The following is a 27,605-nucleotide window of genomic DNA, read 5'->3' as shown; positions in this document are numbered from 1 at the left end:
ATATCATAGACATATGGAATCTATGCTACATTTACATTTAGACATTTTAGCACATGCTTTTATCTAAAGAGACAAATGAGGACAATAGAAGCAATCAAAATCGACAAAAGAGCAATGATATGCAAGAGCTGTGACAAGCCTCGGTTAGTCTAATGCAGTGCGCAAGGGGGTTTTAAAATAATAAATAAAATAAAAACAAGTAAATAGAATAGAAAAATAATATGGAATACTAGTGTTAGAGGGTCTTTAAAAAATAAATAAAACAAGTCAAAAGAATAGGAAAAGACTAGAGAATGCTAGTGTTAGAGGATCATTTTTATTTATTTATTTTTTTAATTCTGGAATAGAGAGTGCTAAAGTTTAGAGGGTCAAATTTTATAAACATTGAATAAAATATTATCTGAAATAACTGGTTTATAATGATTGGTTGGTTGATTACAGCTGCAGCCTCATTGGATAATTTACCTCACCAGAACAGTCTGAATTTGATCATTTAGAAAGTGTAAAATACCAAGATGGCTTCTTCCCTTACAGGGGTCGGCCTACTTTAGTACATAGTATGAAAGTAGGTTACCGCAAGAGCAATTCGCTAGCAGACGCGGGTTACGGTCATCACAGTTTCTCCAGCGCGACTGGCTGTAATGATGACAGCTAATTCGCGATTTACCAGACTCACTCACTGTATTTCATCCCGTGCTTTGATAGGGTTACAAACTCTTTTCATGTTATATTAATGTTATAGCGTATTGTGTAAAGTTTATCAAAATAAAACCGATAAAAAAGTGAATTTACACACAATATTGATTGCTCTACATTGTTCGTAAGGACCTACACCCCCCCCCCCCCCCCCCCTCCATCCTCTGACCCTCCTTGCTGAACGTGTTTGAAAGTGAAAGTGAAATCAGAAATAATAGTGTGCATAGGAAAGTCATTGCACGCTTTCGCGAGCGTCACAAACACTGTACGCGATCACAGATGACAGATCACAGACCTTTCAGGGTGGGGAGCTGAAGTTATTAAGCTGCAGGGCAACCCATTCCTTGTGATGAGCAGCCAGATGCAACAAAAAGGCTAATCTGTAGCGGTTCAACATCTGGTCAGGAATGGCCTTCCTGTGCAGCAAATAAGGAGGACTTAATCATCGTCCCTTAGGGGTGCATATGTCATACAGAAGACCTCAACTTTCCTAGGGGGAATAAGTTGCTGTTTTGCAGTATAGAGCTTTTCAATTTATGTTCTGGTTCCATATTCACTATTGCACCAATATCATTGGCCGCTGGCATCTCTGAATAACCCTGCTCCATTAGAGATCTCCTAATGGAGGTATTGAAAGCACGGCAATGGCTTGCAAAGTTTACACTCTGGGCTGTATTGGGCCACAGGGGTGGACTTAACCAATAAGCAAGGTAAGCAGCCGCTTAGGGCCCTGGGGAATCAGGGGACCACATCTGATATTGCCAAAACATATTTGCAGCGTTAAACAATGTAGCCAATCACGTAGCCAATGTTTAAGTTGGAATCCACTCACCGCTCAAAATGAGTTTGCTGAGTTTTAAAAGCTCGGGAATCCTCTCATCATAACAAAGTGTAGATACGATGTAAATAAGAGATTCATTGTGCAGTGTAAAGAGCTTTTTAATGGAAGGTCGTGAGATCGCAATGAACTGAAATGAGTGACAGCTTTTAGTTATTATATGAGGGATCGTTCTTTGCACGCATTCTAGGCTGTATATGAGTCTGTCTCAGAATAGAGATATTCACCTCAGTAAAGAAAGTATTGTGTTTCAAGTCATAATTTTATTTGTCTTGATGTTTCAAAATGACTCTCTTGTTGCTTTTCCTTGGCGCACCGGCACGAACTGCCGTGCACTTATAAAATGCACATATAAATGCACTCGTATAAATGCACGAATGTGATGACTGGAGACTTTTGCTTTTCGATTTGTTTCTCGACAAACCCTACCATATGCCTTCAGAACACTTGGACTATGGAATGAGTTGCATGGGATAATTTCATGTTTGTAAAAAGATTGAAAAAGTTTTTTTAGCTTCATTTGTGATAAAAAAAAAGGTAGCCTAATATGGCTTTAGAACAAAATCAAGTTGACTACTGGTTGTGAAGGGATAAATAAACAATGAGAGCGAGCGAGCAAAATAAGGGTTAGGCGTAAAAGAGCACATAGTTATTGTGTTGGGGCCCCATGCCTGGAATTTGCTTAGGGCCCCCAAATCACTAAGTCCGCCCCTGTTGGGCCAGTCCAGCTTCAGCTTCTCAACATTATAAGAAACAACATTCAGCCGTTCAGCATGAGGTTGTGACTCCTGTCCGTTCCTCAGAGTCTGGTGCACTCTGGACTCTGGCATAAACTGTCCCGTGTGAATTCATCCAGAGACATGCAGTGCATGCGGTCCAGTGACAGAGAGAGAGAGAGAAAGGGAAAAGTCTGTCTGCTCCATTTTCTTAGCCTCCAGCTCAACATCATTTCCCCAGGACCCTACTTTATGTGTCGCTTTGGCATGTGCAGAACCATAGCAATTTACCTCCTTCCACTGAAAAGAAGCAAGCCGAGAGCTTTCATCCTGAAATGATCAGAGTGCATGCAGTTGGGGGTGCCATCATGCTGCACACCCAAACACTTAACACACCTCTCATGCCAGTCCTCACTCAAAAAACGAGAAGATGGCAGCAAACACTTCCCGAACGACATCGTGTTCCCCCTGAGGAAATCCAATATCTACTTCATTATGGTTACTGAAACATGAGGCTAGATAAACCGCTTCTTGAAGAAGAGAAATCTGAAAATGTATGGTGCAGGCATGTCCTTTTGAGGTGCTGATGATGAGGTGTCTCAGAGGACAGCATTAGAACCATCATCCAGTGGACTGCCATGCTTTTAACTGAGATTCAGAAAATGTTCATTCCTGGAGGTTGTTCCCATAGCATCCACTGTAGTACAGATGTAATATGGAGTCAACTTATGACAGGGAGCATACTCTTACTTAAGCTCAAAATATTCTTCCCAGTCTAACAAGCACTCATTCTGACATCAGAAAACTAGTGATGAAGACTGGACCAGAATTTGTCAAAATTGTAGGGTAATGTCAAGAAATCTTGGAGTACGACTTATTCAATTTTTAAATATTAAATCACTTTTATTGGACTCCCAGCAGCTGAATGTTAGCAATGTGAGAAAGAAAATCTGATACATGCTCTGTGAATTTTGGTCTATGGTTCATGATTATATCAGTATGCTTCTTTTTATTTTGTGAAGTATTTATCTCTTAGGAGAACCATCTTTTTCACTTAGCGAATGGATCCAAATACGTGGGAAGATAAATTATTATTATGAGAGACTGGCGGTCAGTGAGGGCGCTATCGAGAATTATAGAAATAGGGAAAGTGCCAGAATATGAAAAAAAATGTCTTACAGCTAAGTAACTAACATGGACTTTTATAGGAAAAGGTGAGACTAATATTTCACGAATGAATATTTTAGAATGAATATTTTTTTAAATACAAATGGACAGTATTTTATCTTATTTTTTATTAGATTTGTTCTGACGTATGTATTATTGGTCATCTAGTGGCAGGGGTTTGACCTCCATTTTACAAAACAGTGCACTCCAATTTACAATTAAGTGTACTATTTTGCCTACTGAAGGAAAATAAAAAGTGTGAATCATAAAAAAAAGTGTTAAAAAAATTAAACGATTTAAATATGCATGATTTGACCTCTTATAAATTACAACTCATCTTCTCTCATCTTTGTCCACCCAGGTGAATGTGTAGGAAACAGAGCCAGCCCTCTGAAGCGGTTCACAAGGTCCGGTTCTGTCCTTTCAGGGGATGGCCTGGGTCCAGGATGGGCACACAGAGGAATATGACAGGTGCAGTCATTAATAATCCTCTTACATCAAAGGAGAACAGTGGGAAGCATAAAAGAGGCATTACCTCAAGCTTTCCACTTGTACAAAGAAAATCACCTAATCTATACAACACTGAATCAAAAAATGACACAAAGCATTGATATTTTTATTAATGGCTTGCTGTTATATGAGATACAGAGAAAACTGTCTGCATGAATCTTCATATTAGATGTTGGAATCTAGTGTTGGGCGATATGGTCCATATCGTCAACCTGTAAGATCGCCAATACACAATATTATCATTCTAATTTATTTAATTATTAACTTAGTTTCATAGCCGTGAACATAGAGTGAAACAACTCGAGGGTAAGGCTAGAAGCAGCCTAATATTAGTGTAATTTATTAACTACACATTATATATTTTTGGTCAAGTAGCATATGGATGTCATAAAATATATATTTAATTTGTATTTAACGTGATAACTATTTAATAAAAACAATTTAAGTTACTAATTAAAATGCTTATAATTCCTCAGTTAATCAAACAGCAACTACAGAAAACGAGCAAAGAACATTTACATTAACAAAGAACATCATCACTGACTCAGTCTTCAGTCTAGCGCACGTAAACTCCCGTTATAATCAGTGAAGCTGTCTGCACTGTATGATGAATAAATCTCTTACATCGCACGCACGTCTGCACTTTGTTGTTTATGATGAGAGAATTTCTGAGAGAGCAGAATTCATTGCAATGAACAAGGAAACCCCACTGTTTCAGCGATGACTCATCTGAACACCTCTGATTGATCACTGCATCCAACTCAACAGAATCATGTGTAATTGGACATAACACACAACATTATAAAAATGTGTAAAAAGAAATATGATGACAAGTATGATGATAACAAATAAGCCCTAATATTAATTAGATAATAATACTAGCCTGATAATAATAATAATAATAATAATAATAAATAATCTTCTTGATATTGTCAAAGGCATCAGCCACAGGTATCGATACATATCGGTACAACCCTATTAGAAACCTAATGCTGCGATAGTTATGCAAATCATGGACAATAAAAATCATGTTTACTTGGAATATGTATTTATGATTTGTGTCACCCTAGAAATGGGTTTCATTTTATGGACACTCAAGAACTGTGTTGTCTTATTTGGTAGCTCTGTGATGTTAGAGGACGGTCAGGATGGTATGGACAGTGGTAGTCTGACTCCTGGCTCAGCTCGACAGGTCTGCATCCAGCGCCATCCAAGCCACGGCTTCGGGTTCATTGCCGGCAGCGAACGGCCTGTCGTTGTACGCTCTGTGTCTGCGGGTAAGACATGTGTCTCTGTCTGGAGCTATGGGACAGGTGTCTGTTGTCCCCTGACTCTGGTGTGCCAGGCTTTTGAGTTCTTCAGATCTGAGATGAGTCTAATCAAATGAAAATTCTGATATTCAAGGTGTACGATTAAGTTTCTATTCGATGCCTTGATAAGATAAGTGTGAAAATCCACTGTAGGATAGGTTATTATAACTGCCTTAGGAAACAAGTGTGACTAAAATGATTTAGTGATCTATATCAGCATATATTTTGGGACAAGAAAAGAAGACGACAATGTCAGGGGCTTTAACTAATCAAGCCTATACAGAGCAAGACGAGTTTACAGAATCCTCCTTTACAGACGGACCCTCAAACGGCAAGCTTTACCCCGGAGATCAGATCCTAGCCATCAACCAGGAACTTGTGAGCGACTCGCCCCGGGAGAAAGTCATAGACCTTGTAAGGTAACACCCTTTACTGTCACCAGAGGGAAGGGCCTTGTCTGGACGCATGACTGTGCTTTATGTATTTCTATTCCATGTGTCTCCATCAGATAAGAGAATTCATTTCAGATAAGACACTCTTTTCACATTCTGCAGCTCACTTGCCAAAATGTCTTTTTCTTCTGCAGGCGGTGCAAGGACTCGATTGTTCTCACTGTGCTTCAACCACAACAGGTAGTTAAGGACATTATGTCTTCTCCGATCCAAATTACATTAAATCGGTCCCTTTCAGTGATGCAGTCAAACTGCTATGCCAATTTCAATAGAGTCTGTACATTTTTATTGGAATTTGACATTCAGGTTCAGCTTTGTGTACAAAAGCACATTTGCTTTGTGCCAATGTTACATAATTACTATACATACATAATTAGTATATTGAGACTGAAGCTCAGTAGTGAAAATGTCATGGGAATGATTTGGGTCAATGTTCCCTAGTGCACTGAGCTCAATGGAGCATTAACCCTGCTGCCACATTGCAAGCAGGTCAAGCTGTAACAGCGCTCAAAAGTTTAAACAAGTTCAACTTTGACCTTGGCTGCTATTGAGCTTGCGGAGTACAATCAATCGCCCAGCTGTTGACAGAATAAAGACTGACCCTCTGTATACAGTATACTACTCCAGCTGTACTTCCATTCTAAGTCATATCGGGATATTCAGAGAACAGTACTTACAAATTGTACAACCCAAGTTCTGGTAATGTTGGGACGTTTTTTAAATTTGAATAAAATGAAAACTAAAATAATTTCAAACCACATGAGCCAATATTTTATTCACAATAGAACATAGATAAAATAACAAATGTTTAAACTGAGAAATTTTACAATTTTATGCACAAAATGAGCTCATTTCAAATTTGACGCCTGCTACAGATCTCAAAATAGTTGGGATGGGGCATGTTTACCATGGTGTAGCATCTCATCTTCTTTTCAAAACAGTTTGAAGACATCTGGGCATCAAAGTTATGAGTTTCTGGAGTTTTGGTGTTGGAATTTGAAGAGTTTGTGTTCGTCTTTGACATATTTTTGGTTTGAAAGATCTGGACTCTTCTACTACGAAGCAATGCTGTTGTAATAGCTGCAGTATGTGGTTTTACATCGTCCTGCTGAAATACACAAGGCCTTCCCTGAAATAGACGTCATCTGGAGGGGAGCATATGTTGCTATAAAACCTTTACCTTTCAGCATTCATAGTGCCTTCCAAAACATGCAAGCTGCCCATACCGTATGCACTTATGCACCCCCATACCATCAGAGATGCTGGCTTTTGAACTGAATGCTGATAACACTCTGGAAGGTCTCCTCCTCTTAAGCCCGGAGGACACAGCGGTTTCTGGAAGTATTCCTGGGCCCATTTAGTAATGTAAATGACAGAATCATGCCGATGCATGATGCAGTGTCATCTGAGGGTCCGACAACCACGGTCATCCAACAAAGGTCTTCGGTCTTGTCCCTTACGCACAGAGATTGCTCCAGTTTCTCTCAATCTTTTGATGATGTTATGCACTGTAGATGATGAGATTTGCAAAGCCTTTGCAATTTTACATTGAGGAACGTTGGTTTTAAAGTATTCCACAATCTTTTTACGCACTCTTTCACAGATTGAGAGCCTAAGCCCATCTTTACTTCTGAGAGACTTTACCTCTATAAGACATCCCTTTCATAGCTAATCATGTTACAGACCTAATGTCAATTAACTTAATTAGTTGCTTCTCCTTTTCCTGTTGCTTCGCCTCTCAACTTTTTTTAGACCTGTAGCAGGCATCAAATTTGAAATGAGCTCATTTAGTGGATAAAAGTGTAAAATGTAAACATTTGTTATGCTCTCTATGTTCTATTGTGAATAAAATATTGGCTCACGGGATTTGAAAGTGTTTTAGTTTTCATTTTATTCAAATTTAAAAACGTCCCATTATTTCTGGAATTCGGGTTGTAGTTCATTACTGATTATAGATTACATGATAAAAATTGTAGTTAGTAACATACTCTAGGTTACTAATTTTATACTATATTGGTATAAAAAAACTGCAAATTAATCAATAATAAAATTGCCCTTTTGGGTGCTATTCTAACACTTGTCAGGGTAAAAGCAACACAAAATATTTTTGTTGCTTTCAAGGTGGGATGTAAGTCATGTGAACTCAACTTCAGCAGTCTAACTGAACTACCATAATATATTCACCGATTTCAAATCTACACTGCTAAGAACAATTATTTTAATCCATATATTTGTCTTGTTTTCGAGTAAACATGTATAAATAAAAAGAAAGAAAGAAACATAAAAAAGATACTTTTACTTGAGAAGCAAAACTGCATTAGATATTAAGCATTGTTTGCAGAGAGTATAGCTATTTAAGACCAGATGAATGGTTTTAAAGGTTTTTTATCACTCTAAATAAATCTAGTCTTAACTTCTGTTTTCCTGTCTATTTCTCTGTCTTTCTTTCTTTTCTTTCTTCCTACCCTCCCTTTGTCTTTCTTTTTGTTTCCTTAGTCACCTAAGTCTGCCTTCATAAGTGCAGCCAAGAAAGCTCGTCTGCGAACCAATCCCCCCAAAGTGCGCTTTTCTGAGCAAGTGTCCATCAGCGACCCAGACTCAGTATGTGCTGCTGCCTCTTGCCCACATCACACCCCAGTCATATGTGTGCTAACACAGCTGTCTTTATGTGCTGTAATGAGACCCGCACAACACTGGCTGACACCAAGACTCCATAGCTCCTGCTATGACTTGCATGGATTGTAAGATTTCAGTTTGTCGAATGGACTCAAGGTATTTTGTGACGTGACCGTTCACAGTCTGCTATTGCTAATATTTGTTAATATTTACAAAATCAATGTGACAATCGTTAGTGTCTCTTTTTGAGAGTGTTACATGGCTGTCATTTCATAGTTTCAATATTGAAGTGTGATTCACTCCGCATCTCCTGCTCATCTCATTTCATCAGACTGCAGGTTTATTACCCGGAGGTGCAACGTGTAAATCCCTCTGCGATGTTGCTTTCTAGATTTGGTCCACCATTTCAAGAAGCTAAAAGGATTCATTCAAAATATGTGCACTTCTGCTGTGGTTTCATCTTCCTCCACCATCCATGAACTCAGACTTTATTAAAGTGCATACATGAAAACACATGGCTTGGAATTGACTACGCATGGTTTGGTTGGAATGAAAGGGATCTAGTGTTTCTCTGTTTCATATGCGTAGGGTAGATTTGCATAGAAGTCAGTCAGGCAGATATTGACAGCTTTTCTTTTTCTGAATAGAATATGAGTCCTTGTTTGTTTGTTTGGTTGCTGAGATTTACTTGGATTTACTATAGACTGATTTCAACAAGTGCAGCAGGATTGCAACTACGACTTTCTGACTATTGAAAAAGGAAATTTTTACAGCAAGAGCTTTGAATAATTCTGTCTGGTTCTGATCAACGTGTTTAAGTTGCAGAGTTACGTGGAGGAACTTAGCGTCAGCTTCCTTTGAACCATTTCAGCCTACTTAGCAGTAACTGAATAAGGTAGCATTGCATCTAGAGAAAGGCCGCAGCCTCCCCATGACCTTAAATGTTGTTACTAGACATTCATTCATTCGTAGATTTCATTAGCTCTACAGCTGCCATCTCCTCTTGGTGAACATGGGTTGACAGCACCCATGTTAATGTCAATGTCCATGGATTATGTCCCATACAGTTTGATATCTGCCTTGTGAGCAAGAAAGAGTCAACACTACACCCTTGGGTGCTGGTCGCACCAATTTAATAAAGCGGACCGATGGGAGGGGTGTGCAGCTCTCCTGGAAGAAGAAACTTGCTGATCAGGCCTAGAGGGCCAAAATCGGTAAAGATCAAACCACCCTCACCTGAGCCTCCTCCTCTAATCATGTCAATCCATCTTGTGTGATCAGCAGGGGTCCGCGGGGCTTTCTTCATTAAAACGCGCCTGTCAGCACAGAGTACACAAGCTGCTACGTTTTTATTAATGGGGTTAGGCTTAAAGACAAATGCCAACGTGGGACTTATTATTCATATCACATCATCTCACGCCGTAGCTAACGTGCAATTGATTGGGATTGTGCTCAATGTATGAAATAGAGTTAGCCAACCTGCTCACTTCACCGCCTGTCATAACATGATCCCAATTGACACGTCAAATTAATGCTTGCTTATTTGTTTCCATTCTGTATTTGTGTATAAAGTGTAATAGCACTTTGCACATGTCTCCAGAAGCAAGCCTAAAGGGACTTTGGGTAAAACTCTTGCCAAATGTGCAATACTTTCATGGGTGTTTCAGACCTCATTAAGTGTCAACATTTGATTACATGAAATAATTTTACTGATGACACTCAGTGGAAGATCAATGAACAGCTGATAATATGGAACCTGATATAAATCAATAGGATTCTGACTAAACATAATGACCCCTCATTCTTGATACAAAAGTGCCTTCAAGGTCTCTCACCCACTTCAAGGTGCACTAAGTCATTTTTACCCACTTTTTCGAAGTTGCAAGTAAAAACTTTTTTGACAAATATTAAAGAAAAAGATAGTTAAATCAGTGAAATAGAAAATGGCAAATATCATTCACCTTATGTCAGTTACTTTCCATTAAAAAATTACATAATCATACATTTATTCATCTGTCTGAGAGGTCTGATTAATTGTTCCAACACAGAAAGAACAAGTGTGACATGGACCTTTTTGGTTGAAAACCAGATCCACTGCTGTGTTCTGTATCATCGACTAACACAGTGTTGCAGTAGTCCAGTCTTGAGAAGATAAGAGCCTACGCAAGAACTATGCATGTAGGGTCTGATTTTCCTAATGCTCTAAAGAGGAAGGACTGAACCTTGAGGCACTCCGATACTTGATGTGATTTAGAAACCCTCTCTAGGATACTTTGAAAGATCTGCCATTAGGTTAGGCTCAAAATAGTACAGTGTACTTCTAGTAATGCCCAGTTCAGGGAGAATGAGTGACAGATAAATCTGGTGACTCACTATTTCAAAGACAGCAGACTGTTGCAGTTTAATGAGGATCGATCGTTTGGGATTGGTTTTGGCCAGCCACAGGGTTTCAACGATGGCACCATAGGCTATGAACCAGGAAAATGAACGAGCCAGTTCAACTTGGAAAAAAAACAAAAACAAACATAAAAAATACTTAGTGCACCTTTAATTTTTCTTACTGGAAATAAAGTAGATACCTGAAGAATTCCTCTACAATAGCTACAAATATATTCTTCAGTTGAATTCAGGGTTTGTGTCCAGTTGATTTGCATTTATAGGACATGGTTTCATGATATAGAATGGATGTGATATGACTTCTGCTTAATTCTATACTCTGTATGTTTAAAGTAGAGTTTTGGTAGTATTTCTAATTCATTTAAACTATTGCTCATAAGTTCGACAAAGATCTTCCCTTCAACCATTGTTTCAAACTTAATGTTTTTCCTTTCAGGTTTTCCATACAGTTAAAGTCCTGTCATGTGTTTCTACATTCTTTCTTTGTCTCTTAGATATTAGATTTTCTTATTTGAGACTCTGTATTGACCAATCGTGTTTTTTTTTCTTAATATCTCATCTAAGGTTCACTGACTGATTTCTCTCCTCTTTCGTGCCTCTGTCTCTTTCAGACCATGCTTAAAGACGACTCTCTGCTTCTGATACCAAATGTGCTGAAGGTGTTCCTGGAAAATGGACAGATCAAATCCTTTACGTTTGACAGCCGCACCACTGTTAGGGTGAGTGTGATGGGAAAACTCTTCCCAGTAACACTATTTTAAGAACCAATTCTCACTATTAACTAGCATGCATATGAATAGCATATTTATTAGCACATATTCTTATTCATAGCCTTATTCTGCATACCCATAGTTTAGATCCCTTAAACCTACCACATACCTAAATTGAAAAACTTCCTAACTAACCATTAACAAGCAGTAAATTAGAAGTTTACTGAGGCAAAAGTTTTGTTTGATCGTTAGATAATAGTGAGAATTAGGCCTTAAAATAAAGTGTACTCTTTCCTGTTACTAGAAACACAACAGGGGGAATTCACTAATTTTTTTTTTTTGTTTTTTTTTTGTTTAACACATATAAATGAACATGCCATAGTATAGAAACATTGCTATTTACATCTGTAGTCCCTATACAGGTAACACAAAACAATGACAATGTATTTATATTAATACAAATACAAAAACACAATACATAAATGACAACGTAAAATTGTGACAAAGCATTACAAGTGATCACAGATCTGGTTTACGTCTTTGTCACCGTCTAAGATGGCTCTTGAAAGTGTAAAATGTAGAGCACTGCCTTAATGCATGGAGAGGTAAAATGACATGACAAAGTATTCAATTATGTCAGTTATGTAAATACATTGGTTTGTGTTAAATTCGTTGATGCGTCAGACTGATGGATGAACTCATGCCTCGGACTCGTTTATTTAACAAGCTGTCAATTGTGATAGAATCTGGTTGTGACTTCAGCTGTTCGTTCATAAGCAGCAACTTTAATCTGCTTAATTAACAAAACATTTCAGGAAAACATTTTCACACCTGTAATCAAATGCTGCTGCCAGTCCCAAATAGTGTGAAGGCAGCCATCATAGACATTTGTTTTCCATGATGAATCTGGATCTGAATTCCAAGTGGTATGCTATTCCAATATATATATATATATATATACATATATAAGTCCCTTTACTGAGAGTTTTTATAGTGATGGACATCAGTGACACTGTTAGTACTCTGTTCAATTAATTCATTTAAAGGGGGTTTAATTAAGTGTAGGTACATAGCAGCATTAATAAATGTATGTATATATATATATATATATATATATATATACTTTTTTTTTAATAGAGTTCAGTTTTGTTTTGTTGAGCTCCTCTCCTTTCAGTTTTGTAAACATCATACACATTTTTTTTTTTTTTTACTTAATTAATTTATTGTTATTAAATAATAAACATGATTAAGTAAGCCATGCAGAACATAGGTGAATGCAGATGTGAGACTGAAGGATGCTTCTTGAATGTCATTTGCATGAGTAACAAATGCTCCATCATCTGTATGCATTTGAATATTGACATTTGGACATGCATGGAATAAGTCATTAATATAAAGTTTGAATATGATTGTACCAAGAATAGAACCTTCTGGGACCCATGTAAAGCACTCAAGGTGAAGAGATTTGGTGCTGTTTGTGCACGCATCACTTTTTAATAGTCATCTATGGGGTGGTGATGGCGCAGTGGATAAGACACATGCCTTTGGTGTGAGAGACCCGGGTTCGAATCCACTGTGAGACACCAATGTGTCCCTGAGCAAGACACTTAACCCCTAGTTGCTCCAGAGGCGTGCGACCTCTGACATATATAGCAATTGTAAGTCGCTTTGGATAAAAGCGTCAGCTAAATGAATAAATGTAAATGTAAATCTAAAGAATTCAAACAATATTAAAAAAGGTTTTGTAAAAGAGTCTTTCAGAACTATTTGTAGACAATACGCTACAAATTTAAAAAAAAAAAAAAAGAGGTTATTCTTACTAAAAAAAAAAAAAAGAAAAGTTTTTCACTTCAAAATAATGGTCCAGAGCACTAGTAGATCTAGGTAACACAACTAAGTAGCGATGCATTTAATGACCGTGTTCAGAGTGGGGTGAAAAGACAATTGCCCATGCCTCAGACACGTTAATGTTGTAATTAATTAACTGGCAGTTCTTTATAATTGCTCATAGTTAGTAGTTCTTAATGATGCTATACTCTCATTCAATAAGTATTGATTACCTAATAATTGCCCTAAATTCACCAGTACTTACTGATTAGGTAATCTTGATCCAGTGTTAGTTAACAGTATAGCTGACATGTTATTGTAGTGCTATTCATTTGTTCTGTAATATTTCCTGCATAGTTACTTTACCTACAGAGCATCGTTCATTACCAAATAGAGTAATGTGGCATGGAAAAATCATTAGCCAACATTATTTTTGAAAGCAAAAGTGGTAAAAAGGGTAATCACTTTCTTTTGTACAGCTGATCTTACGTTAACGTCAGAATAAAGCATGAATTCCAAGAGCTATGATCAACTGAAAGAAATGCAATAGAGTTTTATTCAGCCTTCAAAGGCGTTGTAATTTTTGAACGTGTAGATGAGTTGAGGTTTGATGGTTTCAGACCATTAAAACACCAAGTGAGCTTTTTTCATCTCCTATATTGGGGGTTTCTCAGCATTGTTGACATTCCTCACAATCCCTCCTGAGATGATATCTTCAGTTTTTGGTCAGTATCACCAAAGAGATGATCTCAATCCTGGTGACAGAACACGGTGCAGTAATCCGTCTATCTCCCATAGCTGAAGTTACTGTCATCAGACACTAAGTATATAATGCATTACAGCAGCCAGCACTCATTGGTGCTTCAGCACAGTGTGTGAGTACAGTATTTGCTTTGGTCATATGGAAACCTCATTAAATATTTGGCACCCATTTCCATTTCAGAAGCAAAACCACTAGTCAGTAAAAAGCCTCATTTGTCTCCAGAGCAGGGTCCAGTGAATGAGAGTGTTGATTTCAGTGCTCTATCACTGATGGAAATGTCAAGCCTGTCCTCCTGTAGTTCACACACTGCTGATGCTGTTGCTTTCCACTACATTTACTTTGCACTGTAATATCCGAGATACAGTAATAAAGCAGAATTCATACTTTAGGAGATAAAACACCAACCATCAGAAGAGTTACTACAGGTCTTGTTCTCCTTTTCCCATTTGCCCCAGGATGTGATATCGTCGCTGCAGGATCGCCTCTCTCTGCGCTACATCGAGCATTTTGCTTTAGTGCTGGAGTCCGGTGGACTGGCCCAGAATCAGAGGCTGCATCTGCTCCACGAAAACCAGCCACTGTCTCATGTGAGTGAATGCCACCCAAAAACCACTGACTGATGCATTACCTTCACTCTAATGTTCAAGAGCTTTAAAAGCAGCCTTAAATATCGAGTACAAGGTACTTTACACCAGCTTTCTATTGCGTGTTGCAACAAACAAAAAAAACCAAAAAAAAAAAAAGTAGAAGTACAGTGGTGGCCAAAATTGTTAGAACATCTGAGAGATCTAAAAAACATTGATATGTTTTGCCTCTTAAACATGATTTAATTTCATAATGTTCATGAAACATGCAGATGGTTGCTCTGAGCACAACGAATATCAGATGAAGTGAAGTCGTACTGTTTTAACTACTTTTAACTTTAATATTTGGTATGTCCAACTTTTGCAGAAATGACAGCAGCACATCTCTCTGACATAGTGTCAGTATATTTCCAGAGAACTTCAACACTAATGTTATCCCATGCCTTCTGCAACTTTTTTTTTTTCCCACCTTGCCCCAAATTTGCTCGATGGGGTTGAGGTCCGGACTTTGAGGGGCCAGTCCATCATTTTCAATGTTCCAGCAGATTCCTTCCATCACAGGTAGTTCTGGAAATAGTTTGTTTTATTGGTATTGTAATGGCCAATTCAACAAAAAACAACTGAAACCTATTAAATATTCCAAGTGTTCTATCAATTTTGGCCACCACTTTATACAAGCATTTTATGGTAGTAGTTTTAGCATTTGAATTTGATTTAATAGTATTTATGTCTGTTATCAGCATGATTTAAAAAAAAACATCTTGTGCTCCAATAGAACATCTGACCATCTGGACAAAGCAATTGAAATTCCCAGTCAATAATTCAGTTATTTGATTAGTGGCAGAAATTATATTTTTAATTATATTAAATTATTTAAAATCCCAAAATGTTCTGTGGTTTAAACACGATTTTGAATCATAGATTTTCTATTCAGTGTGGTCTCAGACTCATAGACGCTACTGTATATGAATATAGAGTAATAGAACCTTTAATAAGAACCTGAGTTACAGGATAATGAAATTGATTTGTTATGGCTGCTAGTAGCACATCTCTGTTCTACCATAAGGAATGCAATGTGACAATTTAGTATTGGTGTATTTTATTCTGTATTTTCAGGTAGTTCACAGGACCTACTTCCAGGGAATGAAGTGTCTTTTCCGTATTTGCTTCTTCCCAAAAGACCCTGCTGACTTATTGAGGAGAGACCCCGCTGCATTTGAGTACCTCTATATACAGGTGGATTACTCATGAATAATAAGAAACATAATTGGACTGATATTAATATATCCATCCATCCATTATCTCCCGCTTATCCGGAATTGGGTCGCGGGGGCAACAGCCTAAACAGGGAAATATTAATATATAGCCTCTTCAATATGTTATTTGTTCTAAATTTCCCCAGAGCCGCAATGACGTCATTAAAGAGCGGTTTGGGATGGACTGGAAGTCTGACGTCACGCTTAGGTTGGCAGCCCTCCACATCTACATCACTGTGTCGATTGCGAGACCCAATCAGAAGATTTCTCTGAAGCATGTTGAGTAAGTCTTTAAAACAGTCATGATTGCCTGAAAAGAGGAAATTTAATGTATGTATATTAGACCTTGATTGAAACATTATGCTATGAATTAAGGTTCCTGTTCACACTAAGATGGATGTTTGAAAATTCAGTGCACTTAATTGGAATGGAAATTAATGCGTGTCAAAAATGCAAAGCTGCCAAGTGTTGTCCTTGTGTTTTTTAGTAATATTTTGAACAATGATAATATTTTCATGCTAAACATTGTGTTTATGTGAACAGGCATTTAGAGTAACCTAGAATAACAAAAGAAGCATGCTTTAGATGTGGATGAGCACCATAAGCAGCATATAGTTTTACATCGGTGGCAGATGACACTCATGACACCATGAGAGAGCACTGTAAGGTCTTGTTGCTGGTTGCATGCTTTGAAGACTAAACCCGCATCATTGTCTTTAGGAAAGAATGGGGTTTGGAGCCTTTCCTTCCTTTGACTCTGTTGCCAACTGTCAAGGAGAAAAACGTCTGCAAGACTCTCTCACAGCTGTTGAAGACATATCAGCATCCTCCACCAGCTGGTAACAAGGTATATGTTTACAGGTGTTTTACCTGTATTTTGGATTTTACACTGCATTCTGTTGTGTTGAGTTAACTGAAATGTCTGTAGAATTAATGGATAATGTCCTGGCAGAAAATTACAGATTTTCTTTTTTTTTTTTTAACAGTATATCTTAAATGGAGGTCTTTGTCTCAAATGTGAATCAAGAAACATGCAACAAAGAACCCTTTTATCTATTCAGTCTAATGCATGTTTGTGTATTAATTTTATGCCCTAAGAGCATAGTTTATATGTGTAATGGTGGAATATGTGGTATGCAAAACAGTGTGCATTTAATTTCTTCATACCAATCATTGTTACACATAGCAGACCTTATAGCAGCAAAACATTGCCCTCTGCTGGCCACAATATTACCCTCTATGCACTTGCACAACTCGCCAATCTTATTTTCTCTTTATCTGTGTTTCTAAGCAGGTTTCTCCTCTTCAAGGAAAACTACAGTACATGTGCGTCTTAAATGACCTTCCACCATTTGGAGGCTTCTTGTTTCACACAGTTGGCTTGGTAACACAATTCTGAGATCACTTCTTAAACAATAATCCAAGACATTTTTGCATTGATTTCATGGTTTTACAAAAATGTTCTAAATATTACCATGTTGCCTTTCAAACCTAAAAAATAAATAAATTGCTTGTCCTTCTATTTTTCTACTGAAAGGATGAGAAGCAGTCAGCCACTACGTTGTTGGTTGGGCCGAGACATGGTATCAGTCATGTGATTGACTTGAAGAACAACCTAACAACGGTCTTAGCAGAGTTTAGCCGCGTGGCCAAGGTCCAGCTCTTCAGAGAGCATCATGGAGTAGCCCGGGTTGAGGTTGTTATTCTGGATGCAAAGGTGTGGAAAAAGCTCTGAAACAAAATCTGAAACAGTATTGCATTATACAACATCCTAAAATGAAATACTATACTAATATCTGTTTTTATACGAAATATTGTAGCCCTTGGTCTTTTTAATGGAGTGGCCAGATGCATCAAACTTTGCCTGTTTGATATCTGGCTATTACAAGCTATTTGTGGACCCTAAAAGGACAATCTACTGCAGGATACCTGGTCAGCCTTATATGATCAAGGCAGGTATGTTAGAAATCTTATTGTTACTGTTGCAATTTCATTAAAATACAACAAAGTCATTGCATGTAATTTTCTGACAATGCATTTGCTTTGCTTTTCATCTTCCACTGACTAGCTGAACTAAAATATGTTGCGTAGCATATGCAATTTGGGACATTTCAAAATAAAATAGATGTAATAATGGTGAGAAAATGTCCATGGTGACATCTAAAATATAAAACAAAATCACTTTAATTATAAACAAAATATAAATAATTGAATCAGTCATGACATGAATTGATCAGGTTGCTTTCAAAAGGATCTTTGATGATATATGTTGTAAGGACTTATCATGGCAATCATTCATAATTCCAGCTTGATCCTTCCATCTTCTTGAGCTCTCCATCCTCATCTTGAGTCAGTTTATGTAAGCTTAACTGAAATGCTGATCAAGATAAATGCATATTTCTGGAAGTTGAGTTTATGTTGCATCGCGTTACTAAACCATGTATTGGATGTTCGCATCTCCTGTGGTCTGCCAAAGAGAAAGATCACAGCATGCCATCACATCCCACAAGGCTCTTTTCCATCTCTGAGAACTCTATTCAGCAGACTCACCTTTGTCATCTGGACTCATTCCCATCCATCATGTTTTCTACTCGTACAACCACTCAGACAGTTCTGTCATTTAGATTCCAGAAGCTCTCATGCCCAATTCCGCTCCGGAGCCACTGTGCCAAGTGGGAGTCGGCGAGAAGACAGAGAGGGGTCGTCCAGAGAGGCAACACAGAAAACATCAGCATCACCCATATCTCAGCACCTTGGCCTGTGTCACATCCATTTAAAAGAGCAACAACAGCTGCAAGAGCTTCAGATACAAGCTGAACAGGAGCTTGACATTAATGAGAACCTTATCTCGCAGGTACAGAATCGTTCACGCACAAAGTCTGACCCCACTCTAAAGAGCACTGAGTCAGTGGCTGAACAAGACGGTCCCGCCGATGACAGCTCAAGCTTCAGAAACAGAGCGAAAACAATAGAGCCTTCACAGAGGTTTTTCTGTGACTCCTGCAAGGCAAAACTCCAAGCTGAGGGTTTGATCTCAGACACTGGGGAGACAGGAAGGCTCATTTTGCAGCAGTGCACAAATGCATGTGCTTCCCGTGAAGTAGCGGCTGTTGATCTCATTGCCTTACCGCTACCTGGGAATGAGGAAGATGAGGAGATGGATGATGGAGGAGGAAAGCTGCAGCCTCCCCCTCCCGCCATAGCAGCACCGCCCCCTGGGTTTCGTGACAACAGCTCTGACGAAGACGACACTAAAAAGGGTCGGAAAGGAATCAAAGCCTCTGCTGCTGTGGCAAAGGGTCGAGAGGAAGTTCCTGTAACACTGATTGATAATGTGACCACTAGGACGGTTCAAGACCACGCTCAGGAGTTAGACGATGCATTAGTGTCCACCCTCCAGGCGCTGGAAGCACTAGCTGCATCAGAGGATTACCCACACCATCACCAGCAGACACAACAGACAGCAGGTGGACTATGTACTATTAAAAGTGCTGGTTCTTTACATGTCTATGAGTAAATAAGACTTTTAAAAGTCAAACAAACTGCAAAATCAGAAATAGTCATTAAAAACTGTTTGTACATCTTCCAATTACAGAAGGCTAACATATTAAGTTATAAGGTCCCAAAACAAGTATCAATGCAGTGTTATCTACTCCTTAACAACAAAATAAACAGGATCTTAACACTTTTATAGAATTACATTTTTTACTTTTAATTCTTAATTAGAACATGCATTTTCTCCTTATAATTTTGCTTACCTGAAGTGACCTTATGAGATTTCTTATGAGCATGGTTGTTTTTTTTCTGTTCCCTTACAGGGCTGATTGTGCTTGCTGCCATAACCCCTGAATCATCCCTAGACTCTGGACATGAGACAAATTCTTCAGAGCTAACTGATGTGTCTGAGATGGTGTCTGCCATGAAGCAACATCAGAACCAGGCCTATCTACTTGCCCACCACATCAACAAAGAGCGACTTTTCAGTCGGCGAGACTTCCCCTTGACAATCCCTGGCTGTACCACACAAGCAATTGGTGGAGGGGCTTTTTCAATGGGTCAGATCCGTGGCGGGCGTCCACCAAAGTCTGTGATCTTAAGTAAGACCATGCCCTTGAAAGTATGCCCCAATCAAGGAGTTAGTCCCTCTGACAACTCTGTGGAGCAGGGGAAGAACCATGAAACAAAAGGTGAGAAGGATATAGAAAAAACAGAAAGAGGCCCTGTCAAAGAGTCCTTGGAAAAGTCTGTACCACAGACATCTGAGGAGCTTAAAGCATCTGATCAAGAGAGTGCTCCTAAAGTCAACACGGATCAGTTGCCTCATGCTAATGAAGAAAAAATAAGCACCGTTACCTCAGAAGGTGTCCAGGAAAAAGAATCTGGTACTGTCACCCTGGAAACTACCAGTATAGCCTTACCTGTTCTTTTACCAGTGGATAGAACTGCATCTGCTAAGATTTGTCCGACAAATATGTGCCAAGATGCCGACAATGCCTCAAGTGAGACCATTAAGCCTTCAAGTTCAAAGGGCCTTTTGCCAGCTGCTGACTTGTTCTGTACCTGTCCGGTACGTCCAGAGCCTGGCCCACAGGTGCGTCTGAAAGATCCACAGGCCCAAAAACTGGTGGTGTTTCACTCATCAACTCCCACAGATGATGAGCGTCTCTGTGCCAAAGGACTTCAGTTAGCTAACAACAAAGAGAACGCAGTAAAGACACCTGATGCAAGCTTGGCTAAGCCTAGCACCCTGCCCCCTACCAAGTACTCACCAGCTATGCCTGTTAAAGTAGAACGGAAGGAGATGCCAGAGGCAAAGGCAGAGAACTCCCAGAGTAAAGCCCCTGTGGAACCACAGAAACCTGCTAAAAGTTTGCCTGTTCTGGTAGACCCAACACTTGTCCTAAGTTGTGCAGAAAAGGGTGCAACTATCCCAGGAGCTGAGTATAAGAAACAGGCAAATAACAAAATCAAATCCCAGCGTAGTACTCCCTTCCTGAGTTTTAGGAACTTAATTTCAGCCACTTTCCCAGCACGTTTGCGCAGAGAGACAGATGAGCGTCGTGCTCAACTTCAGAAGGTCAGGCAGTATGAGCTAGAGTTCCTGGAGGAGCTTCTAAAACCCAAAACATCCCAAGGAGAGTTCATACCACAGGGATCCTCTCCTGTTCCCTCATTTACCCCATGTGCCTGCCAGCTGCGCACGAGTCCCGTACAGAAAGTTCCTGGGATTTCACGAGAACAGCGACGCAGCTGTGATTGTAAGAGAATGTGCCGCGGAATGCGTCTCCCGGATACAGCTGTCGGTTCTGCAGCGGACCAGAGAGGGCGAGAGAGGACAGTCTCCAAAACTCCCCCAGCTATTCCAAAGTCTCCACATGCTCAAGAAGAATTACGGAAACCTCAGACTTTGGAAATCAAAACCACTCGAATCCGCTCCACAAGCCTAGAGTCAAGGGAACCCAGAGATGCACCCACGTCATGTTTGCCTACGTGCGCTACCCATTCAGAATGCATGGGCGCGCCACACTACAAAAAGCTACAAAGGAGATATAGCATAGGGGAGATTGACAATAATGACAGCACCCCCCTGTATGCTGAGGTTAAAACGACAAAAGCAAAGAGCCTTGAGAAAGAAATGGAAAGAGTCAGGGCCACTGGACTTAGACTTCCAACTCCAGTGGAGCCAGTACATACTAAAGATGGGGATGCAAAGAAGAAGGGAATATTTTTTATTCAGGGAGAGGAGCTTCTTCAGGAAAGTCGAGAGGGTACTGCTGAGGTTCTGGGATTGCCAAGTGAAGATACTGAGGACAGAGAAAAATGCTGCTCCTTCTGCTTTTGTTATCGCAAATGTGAAGCTGCTGATGAGAGCAGTGAAAAAGATGAACTGTCTTATTCCATCCCCCTGCAGGTTTTGCCCGGGATGCACCTAGACTCAAGGGCAATGCCAGTAGTCAGCAAAACACTTCAGGTACTCGATGCAGAGGATTGCAGTGGGGAGGAGGAGGAAGAAGAAGAGGAGCTACAAACACAGAGGATTGATCTGCGGGCCTGTGGGAATCTGGAAACTAGCCTGGCAAGGGTACAGTCCTTGCAAGGCAAAACATTCTCACTCCCTGACGGATTCCTAAACGCACAACTTGATGCCAATGAGCTGCTCTCAATTTTAAGGCAGTGTGCCAACAGTCCACAAATCGAGGGTGAACCTTCTGCAAAACTGGCAGAGTACAAGCAAGAACTTGCAGTCCGTTTTAAAGAGTTCAGGGCATCATGTAGACGCGTGGCAAGTGTAGAGAAAAGTCCCTCTCGAATGCTAAGTGCTGTCACAGCTAGCTTCCAGGTGCTGTGCAACCTTACTCAAACATTCATTCGGCTGGTCAGGGGTGTACGATCTGAAACTCAAAAACTGCAGCTTTTACGCAAGGTCGAGGAGGTAGCCGTCAACTACACCCTTCTTCTCCGTGCTGCTGAAGAAGCAATGGGACACTCTAGTAGCCTCCCCAATAAGAGTGCAAGTCCTCAACTCCACACATCCACCAACATGGGCTCTCTTAATCGCCCTATCAAAACCTTGCCCAGCAAGTAATGACTCATTCACTAATGAGATTGTGGGGAAGGCCAGAAAGAAATCTGCTCAACACTTTGGCAGGACTCTCTTCAGATCCTTCATCGGTTTACATTTTTACTCGCCTTTCTGTTCACCTACAGCTAAATTCCTTAACCGCATAACTATCTACTGTTATATGTTTATGAAGGTTATGCTAACTTATACACACAAAGGATCTTTTACATTGTTTGTGCACAGAAGTGAGAAAAAAATACATCTGATCCTGTGCATTATAGATGACCAACAGGGCTGTTCACTCGCGTTCTTAGAGAAAGGGTACTGTAAAATGGACTTAGTTTTTGTATATTTAGTTGTTCCTATATTTAAATAACAAAGTGGCTGTCTAGGGAAGGGCTGGTGGGGTTATTTTGTGTCCTAACAATGGTTTATAAAGTATATTATGGAAAAACTATATTATCATTATTGCAATTACTGTAGAGACATTATAGCTACATAATCTAAAACATGCCCCGAGGGTGGCAAATCTATATATGTATCACAGAAAATTAAATGATAACAGATTTTGTAAATTAGGTAGAGAGAGAACTGGTTATTTGGTAATGTGCTTGTTTTTCAATTTTGTTTGTTGTGACATGAAATACTCCCTTTTCACAATATCACATTCACAATGTCTGGATTTGTATCTCTGTAAGCGTCTGAATTGACACTTTTTTAATGCACATTTATGAACACAAGAGCCCACTAACAAGATAGTGGAAGGAAACACCTGTCCAGTGCAGACAATGTAGCAGATTTAAATTCACTGGAATATTAATTGAAAGGATACAATGGTTGAGCTGAGACCAAGATGACAAAAGGCGCTCCTGTTTGCTAATGCACAAAAAAATCCTCTCTCTCTCACCCCCACAAATTCATCCATACCTCATACATGTAGTGGCAAACAGTGGCATCATTTTTTGTACCGGAGGAGTGGGCTGAGCTCATGATATCTGCATAATTTAGTGCAATCACTCAGCTAATGCTTGTGTAGATGACACAAAACCATTTTCTTTATAGTATAAGTAAATAGCCTATATAAGTACACAGATAACCAATGTTTCACAATATATATATATATTTTTTTTTAAATTGCTTTGTTTTTCTTCTATCCCATATTTTGAAATGTCTTATATGTAGAACACTTTATTTTTTGGGATTTTCATGTGATGTCATCCATTGTGCACTCTTGAGAACATAACCTCGTCCCCATCCACACACAGAATAGTTTTATATGTATTTTAATAAAACCAACTGCTGTCTTATGTCTGAAAACGTTTCTGTCTCCTCTTCCAATCTAGGATATAAATGGTTAAATTATGGTCTTATAATCCATATAAGGCTCTACTACTGTGACATTTAAACAATTAACATCTCACTGTTTTGGGTGTCTTGCATGTAAAACAGAACCGAATGAAGTGGGCTCTGTCAAGCCAGCAACTAATAGACTGTTTAATGCTGGGATTGGATTCACATATCATTAAAAGATCAATAAGAGTACAGATACAATCTAGTGTTTTACAATATTTCAGTATAATTATTCTAAGCTCAACAAAAATATTGTGAAAAACATGAGATATTTGTGAAGCTTAAAGTCGTTCTGAAAAGAACTAACATTGCAAATATTTATCAAAATAACTTTTTATTTTAAATAGCATCACGTGTATCTTATGATTTATAGTAGAATGTGTCAGAGACAAATAATAACTATATTTTAGAGTATAATATAGCATGGAACATGTTTATTTTTATAAAATACAAACAATATCGTCATGTTTATACTTTTTTTCAGACATATTTTCTGTCAAAGACTAGTTGCGTTGCCAAAATGAGATTTGTCACTGTGCTTCATTTTTGTTGTATGTGTTCATATTTAGTTCTTTGAGTTCATGTCAGTGTTTTTGCTTCACTGTGGTCTTTTTGTGTGTAAGGTCATGTTTTAAAGCAATAAAGAATATTAAAAGTAACATTTTCAGCTTAGTTTTGGCTATGAGATCAACTGATCAAATTCATAATGAGTGCTCTGAATATATATATATTATTCATATATTGACTTACACCCTTCCCGATAACACTTAAAAAGTACACAGTAACAAAGCATTTTAAAATCATTTGCAGTCTATTTAATTAATTGATTATTAACTGTAGATGCTACATTGTTAATGTATTAATAGGCTAAATACAAATAGTGAGTTCTTCATTTATTAACACTGTAATTAACCAATTATTAATGTTTAATTAACTCATATGTAAGTTTGAGTTAATGTTTTATGTTTAAGATGCTGTCGATACGCAATTATTGTATTTTTTGTTTCTGCAAACAACATACTAAAAAGTAGAATCATGTTTTACAAAAAAATACATTTGTGGTTATCATTGTTGAAATACATCAGTTAAGGTTAGGATATAAAGCACTATCTAACTCTTTACATTCAGTTTATTAAATTCAAGAAAAAGGGTCTAACACTAATGAGTTAATAAAAATAATAAATTAAGTTACATGTCTGAAGGGTATCTGTTTGCGTTCATCTCAGTGGCATTTGTGTGACTGGCACAGATTCCCCCAAAAATACTTGATTTCAGTCAAGAATCAGTTTTTTCCTGATGGACACACGTTTAGCTTCTAGCAATCACCCGAAGCCACAAAGACTAACCATTCTGGAGGCAAAACAGCATCAGCTACTGACACTTCAACACCCGCTTCTCAAGCCTACATGTATTCTCTTTAAATACTTCACTCAGAAACCATAACCTAAAATGGACTTTAATTTAAGAAATGTTTGCCCACTCCTCCTCACACACCTCACCAGGGTCAGAATCAAAGCTGTTTCCTGTATTGTTTGCTTTAAATCATTTCATGTTTGTTCTGCTACAGATTTCTGACCAGTGTCTGCACATCTCCTCGGGTGCTGTTTAGATATATAATGTGAATTCATGGTGGACCCAACAACAGTAAGACCAGGACTGAAGAGAAAAGAAAAAGAGGCAGACAATGAGTTCAGCAGAGCACTGTAGAAACTGAGGGGAAATCTGATGGACAAAAACTGTACAATACAAACCAGGGCCCGTATCCCTAAAGAATTTTTGTGCAAAAAGTGGCTCCTAGTGGCCAAATTCTAAGAAAATTCTCAGAGTCATGACGTTTTCTTAGAATTTCCCCTAAAAGTGACACGAAAATCCCAGTTAATATAAAAGCTATTCCTCAAGATTCCTAGCGCTTAAAAGGGCTCCTAAGGCGAGATCTGCTAAGAGCAGGGAAGAGGACTTTTAGTGGCTTAGGAGTTCCCCTAAGCAGCTGCACAAAATGGCCAACAGAGGAGGCAGGAGAGATGTCCTGCAAACACTGGATGACAGGGAATTCTTGAGACGCTACAGATTGTATCCTGCAGGAATCATGTTTGTGGTGGATCTCCTTAGAGATGCAATTACTACTTCATTAAGGACAGCCCCTTGGCCATCTTGTTTTCAATGGGGTACATATGGGAGTGAAAGTACAAAATATGCCAGCTAGGATATTAATATGAGCAAATAAGACACAAATCATTATTTGAACAGGGTGTAATGAACTTAAGTTTTCACATATTTTAGATTCTAATGTTAGGCTATAACCCCTACAGCTTACTATTCATTTTCCAGATATTTTCTTGAATGTGAAATATTATTTACAATTACAGTCTGCATAAGATTAGAGTGTATAATTATGTTTATTGATTTGAGGGTACATCCTTTGCTCATTATCACCAAAAGTTCATTTTCATCAAACTTGTAGGATCAACCAATCACGGCTTTTGAAATGATGACTCATACCTAGCAACGGGGTCAACCACACCTCCTCACTAAGATAGGATTTTCCATCCATTCCTTGCTCAGAGTTCACTGAAAATGTTCTGGAATCACTTCTAAGCTAAAACTCCTGGCAAGGAATTTTTAGGTTAAGTTAGGAGCTCTCTGAGAGGATTCTCAGAATCTTTAGGGATACGGGCCCTGAACCTCAAACCTGCAATACAAAAGCAGTACCAGTTTTATTTGGTGTTGTATTCCGTATATTTATGGCTACACTTAAATATAAACATTTTATTTTAAGGTATCCTTGTTACAGCATAATTATACATTTAAGTACTGTGTAATATTAATGAACTACATCCACTTACTATATAGGATGAGGGTTTATCTTAGGGTTACTTGCATGTAATTACGCATAATTTATTATTTTAATAGTAAGTATAACATGTAACAAAGACACCTTCAAATAAAGGTTTTATGCCGATACATCACTTCACACATTTTATTTTTGGGCTCATTGAAAAAGGTGCTTATCATTCAGAGAATGCTGTTCAAGGAGGTTAAATGAAATCTTATGTGAGCAGTCTTATTCATTTGATGAGGTTTAGGGAGTTTGTGAAATCTTTTGTCAGCATAACATCTAAGTGCAGTTTAACACCTGGATTTTATTCATTTATTTTTCAGTAAATAAACATTAAAGTGACATGGAGTGTTTTCATACACTGCAGCAAGATCTTTGTTTTCTTTTTTAATTCTCTGTTGTCTCAAGTTGTGTTTAGAATCAAATAAGTAAATAAATATTGATACGTTGATATAATGTAACTCTTCGGAGATTGGCATTTGCTGTTATTGAGGTTATTATGGTGAGGTTTATAATTGACACATACGGTCAATGTAATTACAAAAATGATTAGTAGCACAGGTATATTTGTAGCAATAGCCAAAAATACATTTTATGGGTCAAAATCATCAATTTTTTCATTTTATGCCAAAAATCATTAGGACATTAAATAAAGATCATTTCATACCATAAATATATCAAAACTTATTTTTCTTAGTAATATGCATTGCTCAGAACTTCATTTGGACAACTTGATTTTCTCAATATTTGGCTTTTTTGACACCCTCAGATTCCAGATTTTCAAATCTCTTCCAAATACTGTCCTATCCTAACAAACCATACATCAATGGAAAGCGTATGTATAAATCTCAATTTTGAAAAATAACCCTTATGACTGGTTTTGTGGTCCAAGGTCAAAAATGTTCTTTATAGAGTACAGGTATGAAATGCTCTCGAGTAAATCTACAGAGGCCGTAAGGATAGTCTGAACAGACAGTCATGCGTTTGGGAGTTCAGAGCATGTTTAAACTTGGAG

The 27,605-nt window shown here is 38.4% G+C and overlaps 1 protein-coding gene across 1 annotated transcript; it reads left to right on the top strand.

The window, feature by feature from the left end:
* Nucleotides 1-3,847: 3,847 nt before the first annotated feature.
* LOC306853119 (FERM and PDZ domain-containing protein 3-like) lies at nucleotides 3,848-22,428 on the top strand (the record flags this gene model as incomplete). The annotated part of the gene is made up of 15 exons (XM_079390314.1): nucleotides 3,848-3,888; nucleotides 5,050-5,204; nucleotides 5,554-5,656; nucleotides 5,824-5,869; nucleotides 8,186-8,290; nucleotides 11,314-11,421; nucleotides 14,458-14,589; nucleotides 15,703-15,822; nucleotides 15,989-16,125; nucleotides 16,563-16,689; nucleotides 17,137-17,226; nucleotides 17,380-17,559; nucleotides 17,663-17,798; nucleotides 18,467-19,309; nucleotides 19,661-22,428. 15 exons carry the CDS (start codon nucleotides 3,848-3,850, stop codon nucleotides 22,426-22,428), a joined length of 5,091 nt encoding a protein of 1,696 aa, XP_079246440.1.
* Between the last annotated feature and the right edge of the window lie 5,177 nt (nucleotides 22,429-27,605).

The sequence above is a fragment of the Barbus barbus genome, assembly GCF_936440315.1.
Source record: "Barbus barbus genome assembly, chromosome: 33".
Classification (NCBI taxonomy): domain Eukaryota; kingdom Metazoa; phylum Chordata; class Actinopteri; order Cypriniformes; family Cyprinidae; genus Barbus; species Barbus barbus.
Note: the sequence above shows the minus strand (reverse complement) of the source record. Positions and strands in the feature narration are given on the sequence as shown.